Source organism: Lepisma saccharinum, chromosome 4 (assembly GCF_977018435.1).
Source record: "Lepisma saccharinum chromosome 4, izLepSacc3.1, whole genome shotgun sequence".
In the NCBI taxonomy this organism is placed as follows: domain Eukaryota; kingdom Metazoa; phylum Arthropoda; class Insecta; order Zygentoma; family Lepismatidae; genus Lepisma; species Lepisma saccharinum.
This window is the reverse complement of record NC_139232.1, coordinates 89,596,127-89,622,436: the sequence shown is the minus strand read 5'-3', so window position 1 is coordinate 89,622,436 and position 26,310 is coordinate 89,596,127. Positions and strand designations below refer to the sequence as shown.

Here is a 26,310-nt window from a genome sequence, read left to right as displayed (position 1 = left end):
GTTCATTGTCCACACCGTATGAAACGGAATGATTCAGTTTGGAATTAACGATGGGAGGAGGGGAAATGTTAAATAACAAAATCTCAATTTCAACGAACCGAGAAGAGGAGAAAAATTGGATAATTCTTATAAATATGAAAATTACATTCATGATTTTAGTGGTATAATCGCAGGTAAAATCAAAGATCTTACGTGGAAGATTTTATCTTGCTCTGAACTCGGCCAAAAGGAAATTCGCACCGATCTATTACATTCTCCAATACATTATAAAATGTTAATGAATGTTTGACGTCGATAATTTTATCAATGCATCAGTTCTTGACGCCGAGACGTATTTTCTGCAACTACCCCTTCTCTCCGCTCGTCTCTAGTCCCTTCTGTTATTAACTTCTCCTTCTCCTTCTTCTCTCCCGTCCTTCTCCTCTATTTTTATCTCATACCGCCTTCCCTACTTTTCTCGCCACTTGTCTTCATCCCACTCTTCTCCACTCCCCTTATCTCCTCTCCTGTCTTATATTTGCGACTCCACGGCACTGTTCTCCTCATCTTTTCGTTCGTATCTCTTTCTCTCTTTTACTCTACTCTCCACTTCCCTCTTCTCGTCTCCTCCTCTCCTCTCCAAACTCCTTTCCTCCTCTTCTATCACCTCGCTTTCCTTCCTCTCTTCTCTCCTCTTTGCTCCATTTTCCTCATCTCTCCTCGCATATTTTTCCTTTACACTCATTACTTCTCCTATCCACTTTCTCTTTCCTCTATTTTCTTCCCTTCTTTACTTTTCCTCTTCTCCTTTTGCTTTCTCTTTTTCCTCTCCTTTGTTCCCTTTCGTTTCCTCTCTCCACTTTTCCTTTGTGCAGACTCATCAACAATGAAATACTACAAAATCGACGTTGTTTCTTTCTGAGAGTATTACAACAAATGTAATACTGATTTTTTTTTCTAGTTTTAAGCAATAATATTTGGATATCTTTCTTTCGCGTATTTTATAAATATCTAATGTGCATGTGGCAACCTTGAAATTGAGCCTTACTCTACACGCAACCCACCAACGCCTTGTGTAAATTGGGTTGCCTAGTTTAAAATGTCGTTGTCCTAAAACTATTGAGAGACACTGTACAAGGGGTACCGAGTTTGATACTCAATTGAAGCATATTGCGGCTCGGTTATCACTTTAAGCTGTAGGCCCAATTCCAATTAGTCTGAGATTGAGATAATTTTCTTGGCAGTCGCCTACTCCGAAACAATAGCCATTGGGTACAAGAGTTCGCAGGGGCAATAATAGTACGTAAACTGTCCATCATGAAACTTCACATCCACGATTGGCTTATATTAGCTTATAGTTTTAACAAACAAACAATGTTCAATATCTTATTTAACGCAAGGCGAGAAAACTAATACTTCAACGATCCATTCAACATCTGCACCAGCGTGAAAACAATTTTATAAATATATGATTCAGATAAAGTAAACATACGATAAACAATCTGCGTAATATTAGGTTTGCAACTGGCTTTACCAAGTATTCTACACACAATGCGCATCGCGAAGGCCAAGAATTATCGATCGTATAACTAGCTTTGGAGATCATTTTCTGGTGTGCTCAAATGGTATTTGGTATATCTATCAGTCCATCAGACTTTATCCATGTGGCGTTAGTAATCTCTGAGATACGGATTAGATTACATAATGTTACTAACTTTTCCTCCAAGGCTATACTGAACGAGAAGACTGATAGCATACTGAATTATGAAGGTGTGCTTTGAACCAAAACTCAATACTACTACTGCTACTATTATTATTATTACAAAAAAGGAAAAAAAAAGATGAGGCAATTATACACACACATATATATAATACGTAATACGAGAATAAGTATATTATCAACCTTATTTCTAGTTAATGCCTGTAAAAGGCCTATATAAGAGCCCATTCTACGAAGAAGATTTATACCAAAAGTAGATAAATGTAAGATATTTTAGATAACAAAAAGGTATTTCCATGTGATGAAAAATAGGGTCCTTGGTTATTATTTTTATGTATATTATTATGCACTAATTTTCGTGAACACTGCCACTTCAAAACTGATTCATCCCAATATAATCCTTATCTTCATCAACGTCTACGAAAAAGAAATTATGCAACAAATGACGGAAATATTTTCGCTGATTTAGCACCAATTTTTATTTTAAAAGCGGATTTAATTTTAGTACCTGACAACAACTACGGCATCGTTGCAGTTGGTATGAGTGCAATGCGCAGAGAAACATGCTGGCTATAATATCAAAAGGAACACAAGTACAAAGATATTCAGGATTCTCGTTACAGGATGATGGATGCATTCTTTCGCCATGAAGCAAACAATAAGATGCATTACCGAAGGACCAATGACACCATTAACTGACGGTAATATGCCATATTATACTGAACGCCCGGTGTAAACCTGAGAACGCAATAAGCCAGACTGTAGGCTTGCATAAGGGACACGACCTTCTCACTAACTCAGAAAATTGACCAGATTTGGGAAGAAGAAGGGGGAGAAGCACCCAAGGTTATCATGCAGGGTAATTGATTGCCTCCTCGTAATTGGATTTTCCACCTCCGTCTATTATTTCATTCGTCTTTCTTTCCACTTCACCGTCCTTGGAGAAATAGGTTCTTGTTTTGCGGATCGGCGGAAAACTCGATAAGCCCTGATGGCGAGAATCCATTTTCCGCAAAGATTCCATCGTACGATATTAAAAGCTCGGGCATGTAGCAAGGTACTCCGAAAAGGTGCATTCTCAATCACCGAAACCTTAAGCCCGTTTACTACCGTATGACCGCTCCCAAAAGATGATTTTTGTATTATCCCGATGCAATTTAGAGCGTTGTAGCGATTTTCTCGTTTTTGCCTCCTTAAATCCTCAATCAGGAGTAATTCAATTTCTCTTCTCGGCAAGAAAAGTCTAATAATGAAAAGGAGGTTGAGAGAAGGACAGCGGCATTCAAATTTGCTCAATACTTCATAAAGAACTCCGAATTAGAAGTCCTTACGTCATTTTCTGGAAAGGGTTGAGAAAAAAAAGAGGGAGCATTTATAAAATGACTGTGCAAGCCTAGGGGAAAAAAAAACCAGTCGTCGACGACCTGGTAAGATCCGAAAAGGTCATGCATTTTAATACAGACCGAAGAGATTGAACAGTCTCGTTTATTCGACTGGGAAAAAGGTTTCCTTTCGATTTCCTTCCCTGGACAGAAGGGAAGAAAAGGACCAATATGAGAAAAGGGGGAACGCTATCGCTGATTAATGAGATTACCTGATCAACATTAACATACAAATTTGTTCGTTAGATTTGCAAGCTATTGACTCTATCCCCCTGCGCAAGGATGAGACCATTCGGTTTTCTTTCCCTTGTAAACCCTTTGGAGCAGGTGACTGGTCCCGTGGAGGCCAAAGGAAAAAAAAAGATAAGACGATAAAGAGATGAAGGAGGAATGGGCGGTGGAGAGAAAGTGAAAAGAAGACTTTGTCGGAAAGTACTTCCCCCCGGCTCCCAAACAGAATCGACCTATTTTGGCCAAATCCATTCAGCGGCTCAAGAGGACCCCATCTGACTTGCATTTCCTTTGTTTGGTCCGGTCGTAGCCGGAGGGAAGAAATTGGGGGTTAGGTGCTGGTGGCTGCGAATTTCGGTTGCTTTGAAGCTGACCGCTTTCCTTGTCTCATGTGCTCTGTTGGTCGGCAGAGCTCAAGAGACAACTTTGAAGGGAAGGGAAGTTAGAGTCTGCTGAACTCGAGAAAGGCAATGAAATCATCCAATTCATTGTATGTCCTCTGGGTATGTATTCTATTGAGACGTATGTTAATCGCATTTTACAATATTTATTTATTGAAATTTCCAGTACAGCAGAAGCCATTAAACAGGAAGGAAACAATACTAAAACAGTAGCCTAGTGTTAAAAAAAATACAAAAAATAACATAAAAATAAAATAAAATAAACAAGCTAAAACAATACCAAGATAAACAGAGATCAGTTTCACAATAGCACATTTTTTCTAAGTTGGTGAGAAAAGACGAATATGGACTGAATGTAGATGCTTGGTTTGAGATGTTGAACTGATTTATTAGCCTATGGAATAAAGGACATTGAAGGAGTGTCTTATTTCTAGGCACTCTCAGGGAGAGTTAGTGGAGTGGGATTCGTTTCCATTAATGATCTTACATAGTAATTTCATATCTGCAACATATCTACGAGATTCTGGAGTATTAAGGTGTAAGTTTGATTGAATAACTATATTCCGTACCAGAGATGAGAGTCTCACGTTGCACGAATCCAGGTTTAATAGCTTCTAATCCTGGGTCCCCGCGCATGCTTGTTATTTCATGATTCATCCTTATCACTGAGATTGATCTAGGGAAGACGTAATATAATTAAATGACAAATAAAATACATAGTTTTGAGCCATGGAGTGTTGGAGTGATAATAATGATACACAAGTTGGAGCTGTATTTAGTGTGTAAGAGCAATATTTATTTATTTATTTCTCTTCAACAGAGACAAGTCTCAAATTACAGAACGTAGTATTATAATGTTACATTTACATTTACAACGTTTCACACATACATACCCTCTCTCAATATATATCCCACCCGCCTCCATTACACACACATGGATAAACATAGACATATAATAAATCATATATATATATAGTATATACATCTTGGTGACAAAATAGGTTTATCACTTAACTTTAACAACAAACATTTTCAAATATTTACCCGTTTCACCCGAATCACACAAACACGTATCACAAACACTGGTACAAAATATCATTACAACAAACTTCAATGTGACAAATTCAATCCTTATAATAAAGAAAAAAATTGCTGGCTCCAAATTTCCCGCCAATTCTGAGCTCCGCCCCTGGAGTAATTAACCTACCGCCTTCTACCACTACCGCGGCCCCGCGTTTCTCTATAGAATTCCTTTGTAAGGCATGTTAGAAACTGGCCGGAGCCACCTGCCGAACACTATTTTTACCAAAAAAAATTTAACCTCAGAAGGTAACTTACCTCTTTATCCCAAGGCCAGGCACTGAATTGCGGGTCGAAGTTCAGCCGTATGTTAAATGTCTTTGTTGTCCATTTCTACAGAATACTACCCTACCCCTTCCGTTCCTAACAAGTCACAAAGTATCCCATCCCACAAGTCAAAAACCGTGTTGACGTTACGTACGCAAGGAATTTTAATATTACAAAAACGTAAGTTTCGTAGCACGTAGATGTGAAAAAATTACCTTCCGCGCTATTATAAAGCACCCTTAGAAACTCATATGTTGACGAAAAAATTTGAAATGTGCTCGAAATCGAGGGTGTAGGATGTGACCATGGAGCCCGGACGTACGAGTAGACTATTGTAAAGCTTCATTCCAGGCAAATCACGCCGTGCCGCAGACATGAAGTCAAATGAAAGGGTTAGCAAAATGTGGCAGCAAACACGTTTCACTGCTACGTACCATCGTAAGAAGGCTGAGTCTCGACTAAACAACATGTTAATGAAGTGGATTAAAAACAAAAACACTTGGAAACTGGATACTAGTTTATTTGAATTTGAAACCGGCCACGAGCTTACTTGTAGAGAAGGTCGGTTTTGAGTAAGCAACATTATGTGGAACTGAATAAGTTGCAAATAAAACTGCAGTTTTATCGCATGTTTTTGGGGGGAGAGCATTGCATATGTCTTACGCAGAGAGAGAGAGAGAGAGAGAGAGAGAGAGAGAGCCGAGAGGAATTATAATGGAGAATGAAATTTGAAGGAACATATATGTATCGCGCATATTGCGGACGGTATATATTAAGCAGAACCCCTTTCGTTGTAATAGTCTCGTTCATACATCATGGCGACTCCAAGCATGTTCGGACGACCCCGCAGTCCGGGGGGAGGGGGTTTGGGGGGGGGGTATGTCGAGGAAGCGGTTTCGGAGAAAACGGGCAACATCATTAAATCAAGTGACAAAGTTGGTGGGCCGCATGGAACGAGATAAATTCATCCCTCCTCCAGCATCCCTAAGGATTCCAGCGGCGATAGGGAAGGGATGGCTGCTCACATAAGTCAGTCCGGACGGAGCGCCTGCCCGATTTGGCAGCATCTTAAAGCAGAATGGAAGTTTTTAAGGAGGAGTTGCAGGGGCGGAGGAAATCGAGAGGGTTAAGGGGGGAGAGGGGGGCAACTCACTGGGAAACAACAACGGCAACGTGGCGCTGCAGTAAATCACGTCACAACAGACCCTGATGACGTTGTTATGCTCTAAACCTCCGGAAGCTGGTAAGTTGAAAGCACTAAATATGGCGCTGGGTAAAACATAAAGAACGGGAAAAGATTACACAGTTGAACAATCTCAACTTTCCTTCCCCCCCTTTGTACCATTCTTTCCGAAGAAAGAACTCGGACTTCAGCTTTGACAATGCGGCGTAAACGACGGCGAATACGACGGAGTAAACGACGGAGTGATAAAAGACGACGGAAAGCGGTACTAAATTGTCCAGAAAACTTGGATAAATTATGGGGATTATATCCGTTCTGAGAATTGACAGATCTTACTGCATATATCTATCATGTTGGATTCTGATATCCTGATTCTGACATCGCCCGATCATTCACATCATTCACGAAGCATTTCTCGCCGTATTTTTTTTAAAAACTGACCTACAAGATAAGCTACAAGAAAATTTGCTACCTTTACAAATATATCTATTAATTCATGAACTATTAATTTTTTTACGATGATGGACGAGTATACATATTCGTAACAAACCAATTGCAATCAAAATAATAATCCTGTTAATTCCTGCTGTGCGTTTTATCTTCAAACATTTCCAAGAAATAATTCAAGCTAACTATGCAATTAACTGACATTCCTAAACACGAAGGTTTCTCACAGTAGCACAAGTCCTTCATCTGCCCTATTCCGAGCAACGTAGATCCAATTTTGATCATCCTTACAAATTTCCCTCGGTTCTTTCCAAACTTTTCTTGGACTTCTACCAGGTCTTCTACCATCAGATTATCAACAAGGAACCTGTAAGTTCTTCTTTCCTCTCCTACACATAGTTACCCATCAAAGTCTTATTGTTTTAATAATATTAAGATATGAATATGGATTCTGCAGTACACACCTTAGCCACACACATGTGTGTTTCTTTATTTCTTTATACCGTATCGTGCGTGACAGCGGGCACACCTAGGTGTATGAGTTGAATATGAAGAAGTATGAAGACTGAACTGCAGACAATTGTAATTTTTGCTGTTGTACTGAATGTCTGTTAAATTTCATGCACTACAATTATAAAAATCAATTCAGGTCAAGAATCCAGGTAAGATATACTGTACGTTTGGATGAAGCGATGCATCAAAAGGATTCAGTGTCTCTCTTTGTTTTCCAATATCACCAAAGAATATAGATTTGATGAACAAAGAAAACTTTAGCCCCTTATTGTTGAGTTTTGGGTTCTTTCTGTTCTTCCGCAATCCAGAAAATGGAGTTAAGAATAAGACAGAATTTGTAACACAAACAAAAGTGTATAATTCAGGAACACAGTAACAGAACAAGTACAACAACTTACATATTGGTATAAATGAAAGAAGTATCGTCACGAAGAACGGCTATGATATTGATACATACATGAGAGAAGCAATACACAGACTGTTGACGAACAACATATAATAACCAGGTCTGGCGTTCAAGTTCAATCGGCATACGACACTTATGGTGAACTGGACGAAGTACGTTGGAAATACATTTCTGCAACCTTATATTCTACACAAATCGCCGATCTCCGTGGTGGAGTGGTTAGCACAGCAAACTACGAAGCTAGGGGTCACGGGTTCACCGGCCTGGTTGTTCTTTGTGACTGTCCTTTCATCAATTTCATCATATCAATCTCATCCCAATCGATCAGGATTAGCCAAAAGTGGCAGAAAAGTGACGATATAGAACAATAATAAAACATCTACACATAACTTGGTAACATTTAGCAAAGACAAGTGAAGTATCAATCACTTTCCCATAGTTAGCAAATATCAAAAAACATGTTCACGTGTATGAAAAATATTCACAAAACAATAAACGGTTGCGTCCTGTTTTTGTAAGTTAACAGTTGAATTTTAACGATAGAACATTACAAATACTAGAGTAATATCTAACAGAAATATTCTTCATTCATGACTATTATAATATTTCCTGTGAAATATCCCTTATGCTTGCATGTGGAGTCCTTGTTTTTGTTGAAATCCTGGTACATGTTATGACTTTAACAATTCTGCTTGTAGAACTTGAATTACATGAATTAGCGTCCCAAAATGTACGTGAATACATGTAGCCAATTTCGCCCTAGATTCAAACTAACCTCTATAGCGCAAAACCCTCCAGAGCCTTGTGTACAAATTAATATGGGTTTACCTTGCAGCTAATTAATTTCGGTTGACTGAAGTATATTTGCGTAGGAAGTCACAGGAGGCTTGGGAAATCAAAATTACTTTGCTGGTGTCTGTAGAAGATTGATTCAAAGCTTATGTGGTGAAATGAACTTCTTAATATCGTGGGAAATTTCTTTGTTGAACCTTCTCGGTTGGACGGTGTGGAATGTTTTCGCTGAATTGTAATTTTGCTATGAGTCATTTGTTAAACATGAAGTAGTTCTAACTCCGTCACTTTGTAAGCAAGAAGGCCCGGGTTCGATTTCTGCACCTTTCTCACTCGTCCTGATCAAACTTTAAGCTGAGGTTTAGTCCCGATTAGCCTATCGTGGTAAAAACTAAACAAAAAACAAACAAACAAGTTTTGACAAAAATGTTTGACTTTGTTAATATCACGTACCTACATGACACACATGTGGATGGCGTAACGTATTGTTCTTTTAAGACATTGTATAGCTGAAATTCTAAAAAAAAAAAAATTAAAAAAATAGGAAATTGTAGCTTGTTATTAGTGTAAATAAATTCTATTTTCACTACAGTATCACGCATCTACCACTTTTTTTCTCGCAGTAATACGAAGTCACTTATGGATATAATTTCACCAATTCCCGTAAGGTGATTTCTACTCTGCTGACCTCCGTGGTGGAGTGGTTAGTACAGCGCGATACGACGTCAGGGGTCCCGGGTTCTAATCCCCACATAGACGTGGGTGTTCTTTGTGAATGTCCCTTCATCAATGTCATCATACCATCAGTCATCCTCATCTTCGCGATTAGAAGTGGCAGAAAAGCGAATTTGAAAAAAACAAACAAGCAAGTAAATCAATTAATCCATTTCTATTTCTGTGCCTTACTATTTTCGTGGTAAGTCTTTCTGTTGTTACCTGCGGGTGTCAAATCGATAGCAAGTTCGACTACCGGGAGGGAAATCTGTGTTTGATTCCCGGGTTGGATGATTTCAGATAGATTTGTTTCTAGCAATGTCCGTAAATTGAGCTTGTAACCTTTTGTTGTGAATGTGTGGAACCCCACCTCTACGTATTAGTTCGGATCCCACTTTGTACTGTAGATCCAGTCTTGACTAGCCAATCTGTGTATAAAGTGGATTTAAAACAAACTTTCAGAACTTTGTCTCCCTCTACATACTATCTTCACCTCATCTCACTCCCTCCCCCCCTCTCTCTCTCTCTTTCTATGTCCACAGAGTGAGAGTAAGTATGAGAGTCTCATTCTCCTTGTTTCTTTCCCTGGCACTTCTCTTTCTCTCTCTATTTTTCTAGATTTCTCTCTCTCTATCTCCCTCTTTCTTTTTTCTCTCTTTCCAATTTGAACGAGAGAGATAAGACACAGAGAGAAGATAGGAACGTATTAAAGAGTTGAAAATGAGTCATCATACTCTAAAATGAATCCTTGGAGAAACTATTGAAAGCTTCATCGTCAAAAAAGTGATGGAAATGTAATCTTTTCAAAATTTAAATCGAAGGAAAAGTCTTATAATATGTGCGTAAACGATATAGGAATTGAACCAAGAACAAATTTGCACAACGTTACTTTAATAACTGTAGAAAACGTACACCTTGATCTTTACAACAAGACTTCCATTACAAGAGCCTGAAATTTGCAACAAAATATTGCCCAGAAACGTAGAAGAAAAGAAGAGAAAGAAGAAGAAGAAGAAACGGAGGCCGGAAACCTAAGAGCAAGTATCATTTGGAAGTGGCAGTTTCATTTCAAGATCTCCCGCAACTCATTAAAAATAGACAGGGGAAAGTGACGTGTGGGGTTCATTTTCGAGGTGACACGCCTTCAATTAAGTTGTCAGTCTTTTGTTTGACAATGGCAAAGACTTGTTAATTAATCTCTTTCTCCCTTGAAGATTTTTCTCTTCCGTGTCGCAGGGGGATGAAACATTTTTTTTCATCCTACAGAAAAGTCCATGGAAGTTTGCTTTAATTTAAAAAGAGTTCTGTATTACATTGTCCTTTTTTTCAAGAAAAATGAAGAAATGTCAGTGAAGATTTTACAGATTAAAACTTGAAGCGTATTTTTTCTTTTCAAAGGCGAAATTACAGCAATTGTACCAAATTATTATTGAAGGTTTGAAAGGAGACAATTTTGCATTCTTGGAATTGTTATTAATAAAGTGGTATCGGATTATACTGGGAATCGAACCAGGAAACCAGTGATATTATTCAGGCATTGATTTCGGAAGGGTGACAGAAGTAACTTCTAATGACCACGTCGCCTTTTTCACATTGTTGGTGAATATTGACGATGAAGATTAATAACCATTTGTTGAAATAAAAGATGAAGTGCAATAGATTAATCCTATCTTATTGTGGTGTCGAAACAGATACTCCTGACTTCACAGCACAATACGCTAGCTAATACACCACTGGTGAAAACACTGCCCTCCAACCTTCAGAGAAATTTCACACCGAAGCGAGAAGCGCTATGTGTCCCTTGGACATTTCACTAAACGACCGCAGGCTTGTGAATTTATCATGACGATACGGTGTGAATTGATTGATTGAATGGACACTCACAAACATCCATGGCCAGGCCGGGATTCGAACCCGGGACCCCTGGCGTCGTAGCGAGATGTGCTAACCACTCCGCCACGAGGGCCGGCGACACGGTGTGAAGCGTTACTGTTGATCGGCTCGTTCCCAAGCGACATGCTGGTTCTGTCCGAAATATCCCTTACCATGTAATTCGAAAAAAAATTGCAAGACAATGTTTCATGGTAGAAAAATGTTTCCTTACAAGAGTGATTTATTTTTATAAAAACGTGAAGTTTCGACATAGAACTGGAAATAGACATACATCTTAAAGGGGAATCGGAATCATTGTGCAATGTGGCCCAAGTGGTCATCGAACGCGGGACCTCTCGATTACAAGCCACATCATCATGGATGTCCTAACATGGCCATGAAAGTGAGTGGGGCCTCCCCGATGGCGCAGTGGTAGCGTCGTCATCCTGTAATCAAGGGGTCCCGGGTTCGATACCCGGTGGAGGCACAAGTGGTTCGGATCCCACTTTAAACTGTAGGTCCAGTCCCAATTAGACTTACTGTGCATAAAGTGGACTTAAAACAACAAATCAATCAATCAATCATGAAAGTGAGTGTCAGTATAAGAGGAAACATTTGTCGCTCCTAAATTATCATGATCTTAGGTGAATCAGAAAATAAGAATTGTATTTTGCGTGACTCAAAGAATACCGAACATCTGATGAAACAGAGAAGGGACGCCGATTGCCGAAGCAACAGATGCTACCCGCTACATCCCGAAGAGAGGCTGTCCAAGCTGGAAAAGTTTTTACTACCATTGCGAAAAAGGGGAGGCACACACCGAAAAATTGAAATCACAACAATGACGATTATAACTCAAGCGACAGAGAGGATTTACAACAATGGCTGATAACAAAAAGAACTCATGATCGTTGCGAATAAATTATTCACGATGGGCTGCAAGAATCTATACCGTGCATAGCTCCATAACAAACAGATGGTAAGATTGAACAGCGGAGGGACAAGCGTCGATTGATTTTTGGGTCATCGGATTGTTTTCGTCGTTCATCCAACAATGGGCCTCGCTCGTATTCAAAATCGTCGGCCAGCGCGGCATAGCGGAATCTCATTGTTGATTCTCAATTTGCACATAGGGAACGGTAACAGCGGGATGTGTAATATTTTATCCCCCGCAAAAAAAAAAAAAAATCCTGAAGCGTCGATAGGAAAAAAACAAGGAAGGCTCAGGATAAAAAAAGGGGGAGGGAGTTCGGACGTCAGATGCAGGACACCAACGGCATCACGTGGTTTGGAGGTTGGAATCTATTCATTGATTCTTGCCAAATCATATGAGGTCGTTCATTTGAATGGAGCGTATGAATAGATGGGATGGGCTTGGATTGCAGTAATCCCCCTTCGGATTGTACTGGAGGGTCCTCGGAGTTGTTGGTAGTTGATTCGGAACTTTTCGAAGCGGTGCGGCAAAAAGCTTTGTTGAGAATCGAGGATGCGGCGTTAAAATTTGATGGAGCATTGCCAGGGGGACATGAAAAATTTTGCCTGCTTTAGCGCCGAAACGAGTGTGTTTTGGATTGACGTAACGATTATCGCAACGTAAATGGCTGGTGTTTGACGGGTTCGGGCACTGTGTCAATTGTGAAAACGAAGTCGCAGTATTCGTTTCCGGTTTATTTATTTCGGTTGTTTTCGTTTCGTTGCGTGTATCGCTGAGGGAGGAGCCGCTCAGTGGACAATGTGTAAACAAAATGTTTATTCCGGCCCGCTACGACTCAGATCACTAGTTCAATGACGCTCATTTGGCATAATGATATAATACATTGGATTTTGTCACAACTTTCTGTGTTTTTGATTAGCCACAAATAGTTAATGGGCTAGGAGGCGAGTGAGATTTTGCGCTGTCCATCGCGGCGGAGTGGTTAACATCGTGAAATTCTAGCCTGATTTGATATATAACATCACCCCTTTCCATTGTAAAAAAAATTGAGTTGAATTCAACATGGCGGCCGCCAATATGGCGGACGTTCGCTTGGAACACACTAATACGATTCCCCCTAGGCCTAACCAGTTTCTGCCATGACCAATTGTGCCCAGTCTAACTAACTCCTTCAAATTTTATAGGGATGTTAAGGGACTTTTGAATCACTCTACATTTGTGTGTGTGTGTTCATGTAAATAAATATATACATACACACACACACACACACACACACACACACACACATATATATATATATATATATATATATATATATATATTGATATATTGTTGGTAATATTACTGTAAGATAAGATACTAATTTTAAAACACTTTAATCTTGTTTTTGCTATTTTAGGAAGAACGAATGGTACAACATTTTGTGTAATGGAATTGGATTAAATGCTATATAATTGTTGTACCTAACACTACCTACGACTTAGCAAATGTTAGTCACACTACTTAATATTCAAAAGTGAACACACACTAGAATTTCAATCAAATGAAAACCGTTTGCCAAATTTAATAAGGTTGTCTCGTCATCCCTAGTACCTACTCATCCCTACCGTGCAAATTCGTCTCTGCGTGTTGCTGGGAAGAAAAGTAAATCTAATTAGTTTGATATCCTTGATGAGCTTGAGCAGTAGACAATGTTGTGTTGCCTGCAGGGCTGCCAACGATATGGCACCACTTGCAAGACAGGGATACAAAGAAAATGAGTCGACAAAATTAAAGACCTGGTATCAAGACAAGAGACTGTCTGAATCCCGCGCAGCTCTTTGGCTAAAAATGCCCCCGGGGTCTTCACTTACAACCCCGTACACAATAATAAACGTTCAGGACTTTTCTTCCATCCTCCCCCTTTGGATGTTCCACCTTCTTTTTCATTTCAACTGTGGCGGGTACCGTCTCTTGAAGACTAGACCCGGGGGCGTGTTTGTGGAAAACGCCGACGGTATTGGTAGTCAAATTAATGCAAATTGAATGTAACTCGCTCATTACCATAATCTCAAGTCGAGACTACTTCCTCGGTGTTTCTTAGTTTCGGCCAAAACTTCATTTCAAGAACGCATCCTATTTTGCACCCATCCCTGTCTGATGCTGTCTTCGTCTTTTCGGGGCTTTGCCCCCCTCTTCGAAATCATGAAGGCCTACGAAAGGCGATAACGAAGAAGAAGGGAGAGCTGAATTGAATTTAAAGGAGCCAAGGTGACTGCTCCCTCTTTCCCCTTCTGGTTTCAGTGGATCCGCAGGATACTTTTCTTACAGATATTCCAGTTCCGGGAACTAAATGGCACTGCACGAAAGCATGCAGTGCATTTCAGTTCTGTAAAAGAGGTTTTCCTTTTCCGACAGTTCAGTCTAAACAAGAGAGAGAAACTGTTGCGGAAAATATAACAGAATTTCCATACTGCAGTGTTACCCGTAAATTTAATTATACAGGATAATTAAATAATCAAAACATTCCCTTCAGGCCAATACTATCATTTTATTTTAACGAATGGCCTTATCCTCGAGAACAATAAGATTGGTAGCGCAATGTGTTTAAGTATTCTTCGTTACAGTGTGCGAAAATGATACATCTGTGCACAAAATTGCCTCAAACGCTTCCTCGACCATAAAAGAAGGTGTTAGAAAGAGAAGAGGAGAGAAGAAGGAAGAAGAATGAAGGAAATAGAGCGTGAGATAAAGAGTCCAATCACATTCACTTTTAGGTGAAAGTACAGTTGACAAGCGAAAGCCACCTGCTAGAATGTTCCAGAACAACTTTCTAATAGTCTGGAAGGGAGTACATACATATTTGTATGTATATATTGTCCTGTTTTGTACCTTGTTACATTTGTACTTGGTGCAGAGTCTGAAGAAGACCTTGCTAGAAGGTTGGAACGTTACTTGATTTGATTTGGTGTTTTTTAAGTCCACTTTATGCACAGTAAGGCTAATCGGGACTGGACCTACAGTTTAAAGTGGGATCCAAACTACTATGTGCCTCCACCGGGTATCGAACCCGGGACCACTTGATTACAAGGCAACGACGCTACCACTGCGCCATCGGGGAGGCCCAGGTTGGAACGTTACGTTTAGTTTATGTTTTATAATAAAATAAATTTCTGCCTTGGTCAGCATATTGAGTTTTTCATAAAAAAATGTTAGTAGCTACATTCTTTCCATTGTCGTTACTTTTATTATTACATTTCGAAGCAGAGGCGCATCCAGAAATAAAATTTAGACGGTCTTAGAGATGTATTTGATTTCTACTATTATTCTTCCAACCATAGAAACACAATGTTGAACCAAACCTATATTCCATACATAACGAAACACTTTTCAGGAACTATTGTCAAGTGAGCATACATTCCATATACAACGAAAATATCTTTCCGAATTTAATATATATATATATATTATTTAGCCATAATATTCAGAACTTCAATACTGATGTCATTGTGGACTGTCAAACGGGCCATGCTAGTGAGTGTGTCATTTCCAATTGTAATACACATGAAAGTTTTAACTCTCTTTATGGTTGAAAATGATCTTTGAACTCTTGCTGATTACACTGGAATTGTGGCTAGTGCTTTAATGAGATGAAGAATGGTTGGGGGAAAAAATGTTGCACTTATCAATAATGCCAGAAACATGTGCATTCTTGGTTGTAGACTCTACACATTTTTTTGTATTATTTGCTCTAAGTCCACTTTATGCACATAGGCTAATCGAGACTGTACCTACAGTTTAATGTAGGATCCGAACCACTATTTGCTTCCAACGGGTGTCAAACTCAGGGTCCCTTGATTACAAGGCGACGGCCTTACCACGACGCCATCGGGTAGGTCCGTAGATGTATGTGTGTGGGTGGGGGGAGAGAAGAGGGAGACCTGTTCCTACTGATTACATTTCTATATCTTTAATTTTTACTTCAAGTACTGTTACTATTACTATTTTGTCATTGGCCAAAAATTTTAAATTGTGAGACTGTTAGTGAGTTATAACTGAAAACGAGAGTTTAATGCGATAAATATGACACTTAAAATCCTAACTTTTCACTGTTTTTGCATGCCTCCACGTAATCAGACACCAAAATCAAAATTTTATTTTCAGTTTCACGCAGCCGTTTCCGGATAAAGCAATGTGAGGGACAGCTTTCAGGACGATTTTTTGACTGTGCCAACTTCCACCATTATCTACAACCTAAACTCATTAGCGTGTTTTCTCTGGCATGTAATGTCATCTATAATGAACCCCCCCCTTCATCCCGCACCCTCCCCAAGCGTAGAAGAGTAACAGCAAGGCATTCCTCTGTCGGCACAAGAGGATAATGTTTTCACTTGAGAGCAAGCGCCGCTCTAGACTGTATGCGGGAACTCCCAAAACTGCATCAAAAATGCATGTTGCCTCTATTGGCGTGGCTCTTTCCTAATAGGAAATAAAACGTCACTTATCAGCAGAGACGTTCCAAAAGCTTTCCTTTCCTCTGTGCCTCCTTAGTGGGGATAATGAGGTCTTTCCAGGATAGGGAGCCAGAAAGTTAATGTGTATCCTTCATTAAACGGGGGAAATTAGAGACGGATGCATGCTCCTTTGATGTATTGAGACTAAGTTCATGAAACATATATGATCTCGTTGTTCGTACACCTTAAGTCTTGGTGGCTTATGTTTATAGTAAGTAAAGCAATATATCTATTGGACATTACTTCAATATCTTCTTTGTAAAGGAATTTTTCTGGTTTATTTCAAAGTTTTAAAATTTACAAAGGTAACTTTTATAAAACAAAATTCACAAGAAACTCTCTTATATGTATAATATGAAGTCCATTATAATTTTTGAAACGTTACATTCGTTAATAATTTCTTTCAAACAATCACCAATTGCTTGAAGTAATCTTACTGAAACCTCACTTTTCTTTCTAATATACATATTTGTAACATTCTTGTTTGAATAAAAAACTCTAAAACAGAATTAAGTAAATTAAGATTTTTGACTTTACATTAGTCAGTAAAATTAAACAAAGCTGCTCACCAACATAGTACATTGGGATCCACTAGTATTGCTGGGCAAATTGTCCATGATTATTTTCATTAATTTTTCTCTAACATCCTATGTGTTTTTAAGCGATGAATTTTTATGTATGCTTGTGCAGAAATTGTCAGCAGCTTGTTTTGAATTTTCTCTTAATTCTTGAAGCTCTTATTGGGTCAAATAAAGTGCACAAACATGGTGATGGACAATTTGCACGGTAATACTAATGGATTCCACTGTACAATACTTTTTCAAATTTTCTTGCAATATTCTGTGTAAATCCTCACATATCTAAAATATTTGCAACACGAAGATAGTTTGATGCCAAAGAAATTATGACATATTGAAGTACATTTTCATAAGTAGGTATATGATGTTTCTGAACAAATCTTGATCATGTTTGTAAAAAATATACTGTATTACATGCACATACAATGTCATGCATGTCAATGTACATACTCGTCACAGTAATGGTACTCCTAAAACAAATGATTTAAACATAATGTTCGGTTACACCATGCACATATGATTACTGCACTGCACCACAAAAATCACATATCTGATTACTGTCACCACCAAAACAGAATGCCACCGGATTCTCAAATGGAGGTGGCCTTTCGGGAAGATACCCACTCTTATACAGTGCGTATTGGAAGACGTGTCGAAACTTGGGTGAGGACAACTGGTTATGTGTGAGTGATTGTAGATTGATAATGTTATTGCGTAGGTGAAGATTAATGTCACTGTGTAGTAACAGGACAAGATCGGAAAACAGTCGCACGAAAGTTTTCCAAATTCTAAATCCATACACATCTAATACTTGGAGAGTGTCAGTCAATCCTTTAGGTATTGTCAACAGAGCAATGTTTTTGTCCCGTGGTGTATCACTATGTACACTCCACGAATCCAATAGCAGTGCACCGAAATCACCTGTGTTTGGGAAGTACACCTCCTTGAGCCAGGTCTTAAGGTGATTTGTTGTCAGCTTCCCCGATGTAGAGGCTGCAATGAAGACATTTGCTGGACGGAACAGTGTTCGGTTGACATAGGGTCCAAAGGTACCTTCAGGTTCCTTCAGAACAACGAAGAGAGGAGACAACATCTCTCCCGCGGCCGAAATAATTGGTTGAATGGTGTAGCTGTGTGTTGTGGATGCAACAGATTGCACGGTAGTTTCCACTTTCTTCGTTCCCTTAATAGCTAGGGTGCGATCACTGTGTATTTCTAAATTAAAACAACTTTGATCAGAGTTAAACACATTTCCGACAGAGTACTGTGCGATACATGATTTAACAGTACCCACAAAGCCGTCACGTTCGTTCTGAACATGTTCTCCCTTGCCAGCAGATGTGCGTGTAAATGAATTTGGTGACCTTCCGGGAAACGATGTGATGTTCTTTCTTGAATTTCCAAAGCCAAAACCGTGACGCTGTAAACCGAGGAACGTCAAATTCAGCTTTAGGTTGCAGAGCCCATCTCCGAATATCAATGTCATGAACTGGAACCTGTGCTTGCACGGCATCACTAAAGTTTTCTAAAACGTATTTGGAAACCTGGCACAGCTTTTCTTTCCGTGTTCCTCCGGCACGTACCTGCTCTTCCCATTTTCGTAGTTGCCGTGTTGAGGTAACCTTCTTATACTGATTTTGCACGGTGGTCAGAGACAAACGTCGCTTCTGTCCACTCCTCTAGTCAACTGCTCTTCGTTTATATCCAATTGATACAGTATCTGGTGAACAGTGGTCGGTATAGTCTTCCTCCGTGTCATCATCTGTATATTCCAAAGCGTGTGCATACGTATCGTCTTGCTGGTCAAAATCCAAGGAAGTAGCAAATTCAACGATGTACGGATGATCTTCGGTACATCTTTCAATGACGTCCTTCACAATGTCTGCGACATATGCCTCCTCTGCCGTTAAAGGAGATGAGCTACTGGCATTAAATGCCTGTATTAAAAGTGTGACCACATACACTACATTCAACATGGTACCTTCATACAGAACGATTGTCCTTATTTTCTTCTGTGAGCCTTTATATACGGGGTCACACATACGGAATTTGGATTTATGATGTCTTATCGTACATACCATCCCATTACAGCACACCTGATAATTGTGTTTAACTGTGGCCTCCTGGCACCATTTCACGTTTCCTTACTCTTATCTCCTCTGCTTGTGAGGTATCTCCAGACAGACTGCCCATAGGTGATACGTCGTGATGGTGCGTTGCACATGATTTGTGTCAAGCATGTATCGTGTGTTATGTAACACATTTTGTCACATTGTATACTCCCGCGTGGTATATTTGCCTTTCTTCGTCTCGTCGTTGAAAGCTGTGTTTCCCAGTGACATGCACTTCATATCTCAAATGCTCCACTTGTGTATCTGCCAGTTTTTTAGCCGAAACAAAAAAAAACACATATTTCTTGCTTTGAGCCCCTCTATACACGTGCCAAGTTTCATGGAAAAGGGAGGGGGACACAGGGGTCAGATCCCCACTTCACTTTGTCCTCATCTTGACATTAGAGGGGAGGTTTTCCCCCTAAAACCGTTTCTAGCCGAAACAAAAAACACGTATTTCTTCCTTTGGGCCCCTCTATACACCTGCTAAGTTTCATGGAAATCGGAGAGGGACACAGGGGTCAGATTGTAAAAGGTCCACTCCCGGTCCCCGGAATGACGTATCTTTCATACCCCGACACGAGGCCAGACGTCATTATGGGTACGGGAAACCGGTAGCGTGGTTTTACTTACGGTCCAGTTTTTTCGTTCGGTACTGAGACGGTCGTTTATTGTCGTAGTAGTGCGAGGCGGAGGTAAAATACCTTGAAAAATGTTAGACTTTTTGGTTTACCTTAGTTATGTCGACTTGAACAATAATACTACACTAATAATAGCATTATACCAGATACCTGAAAAACATCAAATGATAACACTGACGAACGGTAAAAATATGAATATATTGTTTCAACGAAAAAGAAATATTGGAATTAACAAACTTTTTACATCGCCCCTTCACTCATTCTCTCTCTCTCTCATGCTCACGTCTGGGATATTTTTACATGGGAATATACATACAAATCATGGATCTAATCAACATACCATTTCCTTTTCGTTTGAACCTTTACGTGAATTTAGGTCATTGGTCTGCCCGCTCCTGTGCTTATTTAAATTAAATATGCGCCAGCCCTCGGAAAGCAATTATCTAAAACAATTGGGTCGGCTTAGTTAAACCTTTCGGTTGAATGAACATACCCATCAAGTCATAAGCACGATATTTACCAAGTTTCTCGGAGGGGGTGACAAATTACGTACATGAAAAATTAACGTAATGGAATGGAGCTTCTAACTCTGAATGCAGACAATCAAATTATTGCATATGAACATGAAATGACTTTTATATGACATTACTCAAAAATATCAGACACGGAAGTTAGGTTCGGGGTTCCTGAGTCACTTTGCAAATCAATGAGACTTCGGCTTTTAGGGTACGGCGTTGATACAAACAATACATGCATACATGGACGTGAACCATCTGAAGAATACTCTACCAGACTCTGCTACATCATGGGATCGTTCATGTTTCCTGGATGCGGGGATTTGCACAAGGTTCCTTTGCGGCGAAAATGTTCTTCGAGATCGAACGCGGCGTAGGATGATTGCGACGATATTGGGCACTTTCATTTTCATAGAACGTCGCGTATCTCTCTTCTCACAAGCGTCGGCTGTACGTTCTCACGCGTCGGTCCAGAATCTCTCTTGTGTGTCGGGCATCAATCAAACGTCGTCCTGGAATCATCATCATCATCTCTCTCTCTCTTTGGGCTTCTGTCGGCCGTTGATCTGGAATCATCCTTCTCTCTCTCTCTCTCTCTCTCTCTCTCTCTCTCTCTGGTACCGGCCTTCTGTTGGGCAATGAACTGGAAACGTCCTTCTGGGAGTCAGGCAATGGTTTATTCGCGGCGTTGCGCGTCGGTCGCGTCGGTCGCGTCGGTTTTAGCGTCGGCTTTGGTGTAGGCTGGCTTCACCGGATGGTGGTGGTGCATCGTTGCAGGCGTCGGGGAAGGCGACAGCCTCCTTTCTCTATCGTTTTTAGCAGGTCATCTTTATGGTAGTCCACGCTTGGTAAAAAAACAAACCACCGCGAAATGCTTCACAGAATAAAGCACACACTAGTAAACTCACTATCGGTAACTCGCTGACGGTCCGCAAAAAGAACAAAGTCCACGGAGACAAAACAGTAGTCACGCGGGAGTGTAGCGCGGAGAAGCTCTCTCTACAAAATCCGGATAAAACTGTGTGGTGAACTCGAAGTCCTGCAGATTTATATCAGATTCAAAATTGTCCGTGGGAGAAACGTTAGGATGGCTTGGCTTGGGTATCCGAAGAGATGGGAATGACCCCGTCTCATTGTCTCGAAACGTGGTCACAGGGCGTGTCTTCGGTTCTTGCTAGCTTGGGATCCAGCTGACAATCCTGATCATCCGTGAAGCTCCGATGAAAACTAGTTTGCCCTCCTGCGGTGAATCCTCTGTTGGTCCTGACGAAAATAAGTCCATCCTTTCTTCGTGACGAGCCGCTTTGGTGCAAATATGCCATGTACTTTGCCGTATTGACAGTTCGGCTGTCACTCAGAAAAACCCGTCTCACAACTCCGGATGTCTGGCGCGGATACCAATTTTGACACATATGCATTGCAAAATTCAGCTAACACAAACCAAACTTCACACTTTACATTTAAACCATAATATGATTAAATAAACAAATTGATTAATATCGAACGGTGATTTTTGACATGTCACTGGATACCGTGACAAGATCCGCACTTCAATTTGTCCTCATCTTGACGTTTGAGGGGAGGTTTTGCCCCCTAAAAAGGTTTTTTAGCCGAAACAAAAAAAACACGTATTTCTTCCTTTGGGCCCTTCTATACACCTGCCAAGTTTCATGGAAATCGGAGTGGGACACTTAGATAACCTCCCTAGACCTAGAAATAGAAAAGACGTTAGGAAATTTTTGAGACTTGCCGGTTGGAGGAGAAAGTACATTGAAAATTTGCAGTGAAAGTGCAACCACTTACTTATCTTTTGTCCAAAAATGTGAAGTTTCAATGGACAGAAGTAGAAAATGAAGCTTTCGAATTGATGAAACTTGATTTGGTTAGTGCAGCCGTGCTATCGCAACCAGATTTTTCTAAAGAATTTTGTCTACAGTCAGATGCCTGTGGGAAAGAGCTTGGTTGCGTTTTGTTCCAGACAGACGGACATGATATTTTCGTTATCCAATATGCTAACCGAAAGTTACGTAACAATGAACTTAATTTTTCTGTTCATGAACTTGAGTGTCTTGCTATATTATTTGGAATTGAACGCTTTGCAGTCTATCTTAAGGGGCGAAAATTTAAAATTTATACTGATCATAACGGTCTACAGTGGCTGAAAAATAGTAAAAATTGGAATAGTCGACTGACCCGTTGGTCTTTGAAAATCCAATCATATCAGTTCGAAATAGTGTACATTAGTGGAAAGGAAGATATTATTCCTGATCCGTTATCTAGATATCCTGTGAAGGCAGATACTGAGAACAAGCCGCAGTGTGATTGTCTGCATTACCATATAAATTTTCAGTGGGAAGAAGATAAAGAAGTGAGTGATTGGAAAGAAGCCCAGGCTAAAGATTCTTTTTGCAGTGAAATGATTGCTAAACTGCAGTCAGCCTAGTTGGGTATCATGGAAGAAAAGCTGCGCATTAGTGGGAAGGAACCTCATGAGATGCTTTCCATTGACCTTATTGGAAAGTTACCGCCATCTTCATGGTACTATTATATTCTCAGCCTTATAGATGTCTTCTCCTGGTTTGTCACAGTTTATCCTGTGCGGAAGGCTAGTACCGCTGAGATAATTCGCTTAATGAAGGAGAGATATTTCGCCCATTATCCAGCTGTTAAACTAATTTTGTCGGATAGAGGATCCCAGTTCACTTCCCGGTCATGGCAGAGTTTCATCGAATCCATGGGAATGAAACATTCGTGTACGACGCCCTACCACCCTCAAGGAAACCTAGTGGAGAGAGCCAACCAAGAGATAACTCGTTTACTTAGGGTTTATTGCCAGAATTATCACCAGATTTAGTCCAAGCATCTTTATGAAGTTGCCTGGTTAATTAACAATTCTCTTTCTAAAGTTACAGGATATTCACCAATTGAATTGTTTTTTCGTTATTCAGTTCACCTCAAGTGCTAAGAGATTTTCCATGGCCTGAGTCAGAAAGCGGTGAGAAAGACTGCCAGAGTAAGGTTGTTCAAGTGCAGTTACGGGACCGATATGCTGTGCAGAGGCGGAAACTGAAGCAGAAGTGCCATGCTTTGCAGTTGAATAAGGATGACCTGGTGCTGCTAAGAAGTCATCGTCCAAGTTCAGCTGTTAACCGGACCATTTCTAAGTTGTTTTATTTGTGGACAGGACCGTTCAGATACCCAAGTGAAATTCAACACGGCAGTGTTATTGGACACAAAAACTCGCAAGGAAGTGTGCAAGGTGAATTTCGACAATCTAAAGATTTTTAATTGTTCTCCAGACATGAGGAAGATACTTTTAGAAGGTTGAATCCAAAATCTCCTAGACTGTGAGTGCTTGCACGAGTCGTCGTCGCTTTTGTTTCTCAATGGAGGGGGCGATTGACATGTCGTTCCCGGTAGTATGAACAGACTGTTCAAGTATACACCATTCCGCCTGGTATGTAAGAATTTTGTTGATGGAAGTTAATGGAAGTGCATGTGATAATTTTTGTGCTGCTGTTACTGTGACTTTTAGCGCGTTTCGTTATGATGTACAGTTTTGTTCTTATTTGCATTATCAACATAAATAGATTTTGAATCTATATGTTAAAAAGTAAGTCCTAAGTTTTGTTCTTTTACTGCAAATCTTAATGTTTTCCCGTGCCCTGGGAGGTATTACGTGTATACCAATATACAGTCTCATGTTGCTCATTCTCAATTTGTATTGAGATAAATATATTTTTATGGCTATTAATATCATATTGTTGAACCTGGCACGACCGTGTCACAATCACTTGGAAAGTTTCAAATATCCTTTGCACCTTGTTCTGATCTTTTGTTGTTTCTACAATAAATACTATTGTATATGTTTTTTTAAGAGCTACTTTCAGAGCGACAAGAGTTCCTACTCTCAGCGAGCATTTGTTACTTTTATAGAGGGGTTAGGAAGAGGCTGTATCGACCCTTGAATCAATCGATAAGGGTTCGATATCATGGATACGTCTTCTTTATTTATTTTTGTACTGCATTGACTAACTCAGGAGCAACTCAATAAGTAACTTTTTGGAATATATCTGTTCTTTACAAACTCCTTGGTTCAACTGCCAATAGGAAGCAGATGTTGACAGGTTTAACCGCGATTTTTGTTAAGAGTAACGGAAGAAGGTGAGAATACTGTACAAATCCTTTGTTCCTTCTTACTTTGGATTTGAACGGTCTAGCTCTGAGCTGTATATATCCAGCATCACGACTGACATTAAAAGATTAATATCAATTTCAAACTTTTACTGCAGCAATACTTTCACGTATGTCACCAAAACCGATGTCTTGTGAAGAGTAAAAGGTAGTGTACATTGATAGATGTTGAATAAAACAATATATATATTTTCAAAATTATCTGAAAAGCGTGCTTCGCAAATGTCTTTGTATCTATTCCTCTACCAGCACGTTATTCTAATTTTCTTAAATGCTTCGTCTTTTATAAAGTCAGTCAAAAACTGGCGATCAATATGCAAGAATTCTAAGGATTTGCCATATTCAGAGACAAAATGCAGAAACTCGCCGTTCAAATGATTCATGCAACGAAGCTCCAACTTTCTCAAACGTTTGCAACCTTCTAAAATCACTTTTACACCACTATCACTAACGTCAGAAAAAACTAATTGAAGACTCTCAAGTAAAGGACAGTTAACAGAAATATTTTCAGCAAACTGGCCGTTTATAGAGGGAGAATTTGTAATTCCTAATTGCATCAGATTTTTTGGATTTCCTTCACTAAAGAGAATAGACATATTACATGAATCCATTGCGGATGATACTAAATCTAGAGCGTGTAACTTTAAAGGCAAACGCCCCATATTAAGTACACTTTCATTGCTGAAATTGTTACGAGAATGTAACACAAGTGCTTGTAACTTATTGCAAACAGCAAGGCTTCTGAAGAAATCATCAGGTATATTCAAGGAAGTATAATTTAGAGATACCAAAGTATCTTTTAGTTTTTCAATAAAGTAGATCATATCACTCTCATTGAAGAGCCATTCTAAATGTAGTTTCTCAAGGTAACTGCAAGCATCAGCAATGCTTCTCAGGACAGAACTATTTACGCTTAAAGGATCTTGAATTATCAACTTCCTTAATACGTTAGGTTCCTTAAGAACTCCCAAGAGTTCAGCCACTGACTTCCTGGAGCTTCTTAAACACAGATTAACCTCAAGTACTTGCAGATTTTTCAGCTTCCTTACGGACTGTGCAATCAAGTCATACTTGTCCATATGAACAAATGTTACTAACAATGTATGTAAATCTGTACAATGTGAAAACAGTGCATCTAAGATTCTTGCTGCATTTACATCGATTATCGCATTTTTATTTGCGTACATAAAACACTGTCGCATATGGAACTCACCCAGGAAAGGAGACTGACTAAGAACATTTATAGTTTCTTCCGGTTTGAGATCAAATGTCAAACTGAACACCCGATCCTTCCATACTATTGGATCGTTCAAATTCACTCCAATGCTTGCACACACGGCTAACATTGAGAACAAGGTCTGGCGTCGAGCAGCATGAGAATATTTCCACCAACAGTTCCGTTGGTAAAGCGTCAACAGAAGTCACTTCATTTGCCACCTGCATCTCATTATAGATCTTCTTCAAACGACGCGTTTTCGACGGTTATTCAGACATCTATATATATAAAAGAAAACAGCAAAACTTTAGTACGAAGCACAGAACTAGAAGAAGGAAGTAATTGTAATCAAACTTACTTCCGAAGCTTATCGTGAAAAAATATCTACACAAGGTCGAGTCAAATGAAAGTGATCCGAGACTATGCGCAGACAGGAAACAAATCTATATATCAATAATATAAAGTAAAGTGCTGCCCTGTGCTTTGCACCACGCCATGAAGGCGTGTAGGTTGTGTGGAGTTAGGGTCCCACGCTTTCTTGATCACGGCCGAAGGTGGGGCTTGATGTGATCAGTACCACGCCCCTGGTTACTTTTACCCCCAGAGTTTCCTCCAGGTACCCACTTTATACGACCGCATAG

At 39.7% G+C, this 26,310-nt stretch overlaps 1 protein-coding gene across 1 annotated transcript; it reads right to left on the bottom strand.

Moving 5' to 3' along the window:
• Positions 1–17,429: 17,429 nt before the first annotated feature.
• Positions 17,430–25,532, bottom strand: LOC145987002 (uncharacterized). Its single transcript, XM_083121464.1, is given in 5 exon segments — positions 17,430–17,521; positions 17,524–18,340; positions 18,342–18,488; positions 18,708–18,929; positions 25,242–25,532. Coding segments are annotated over 5 exon segments (1,569 nt in total).
• Positions 25,533–26,310: the final 778 nt, after the last annotated feature.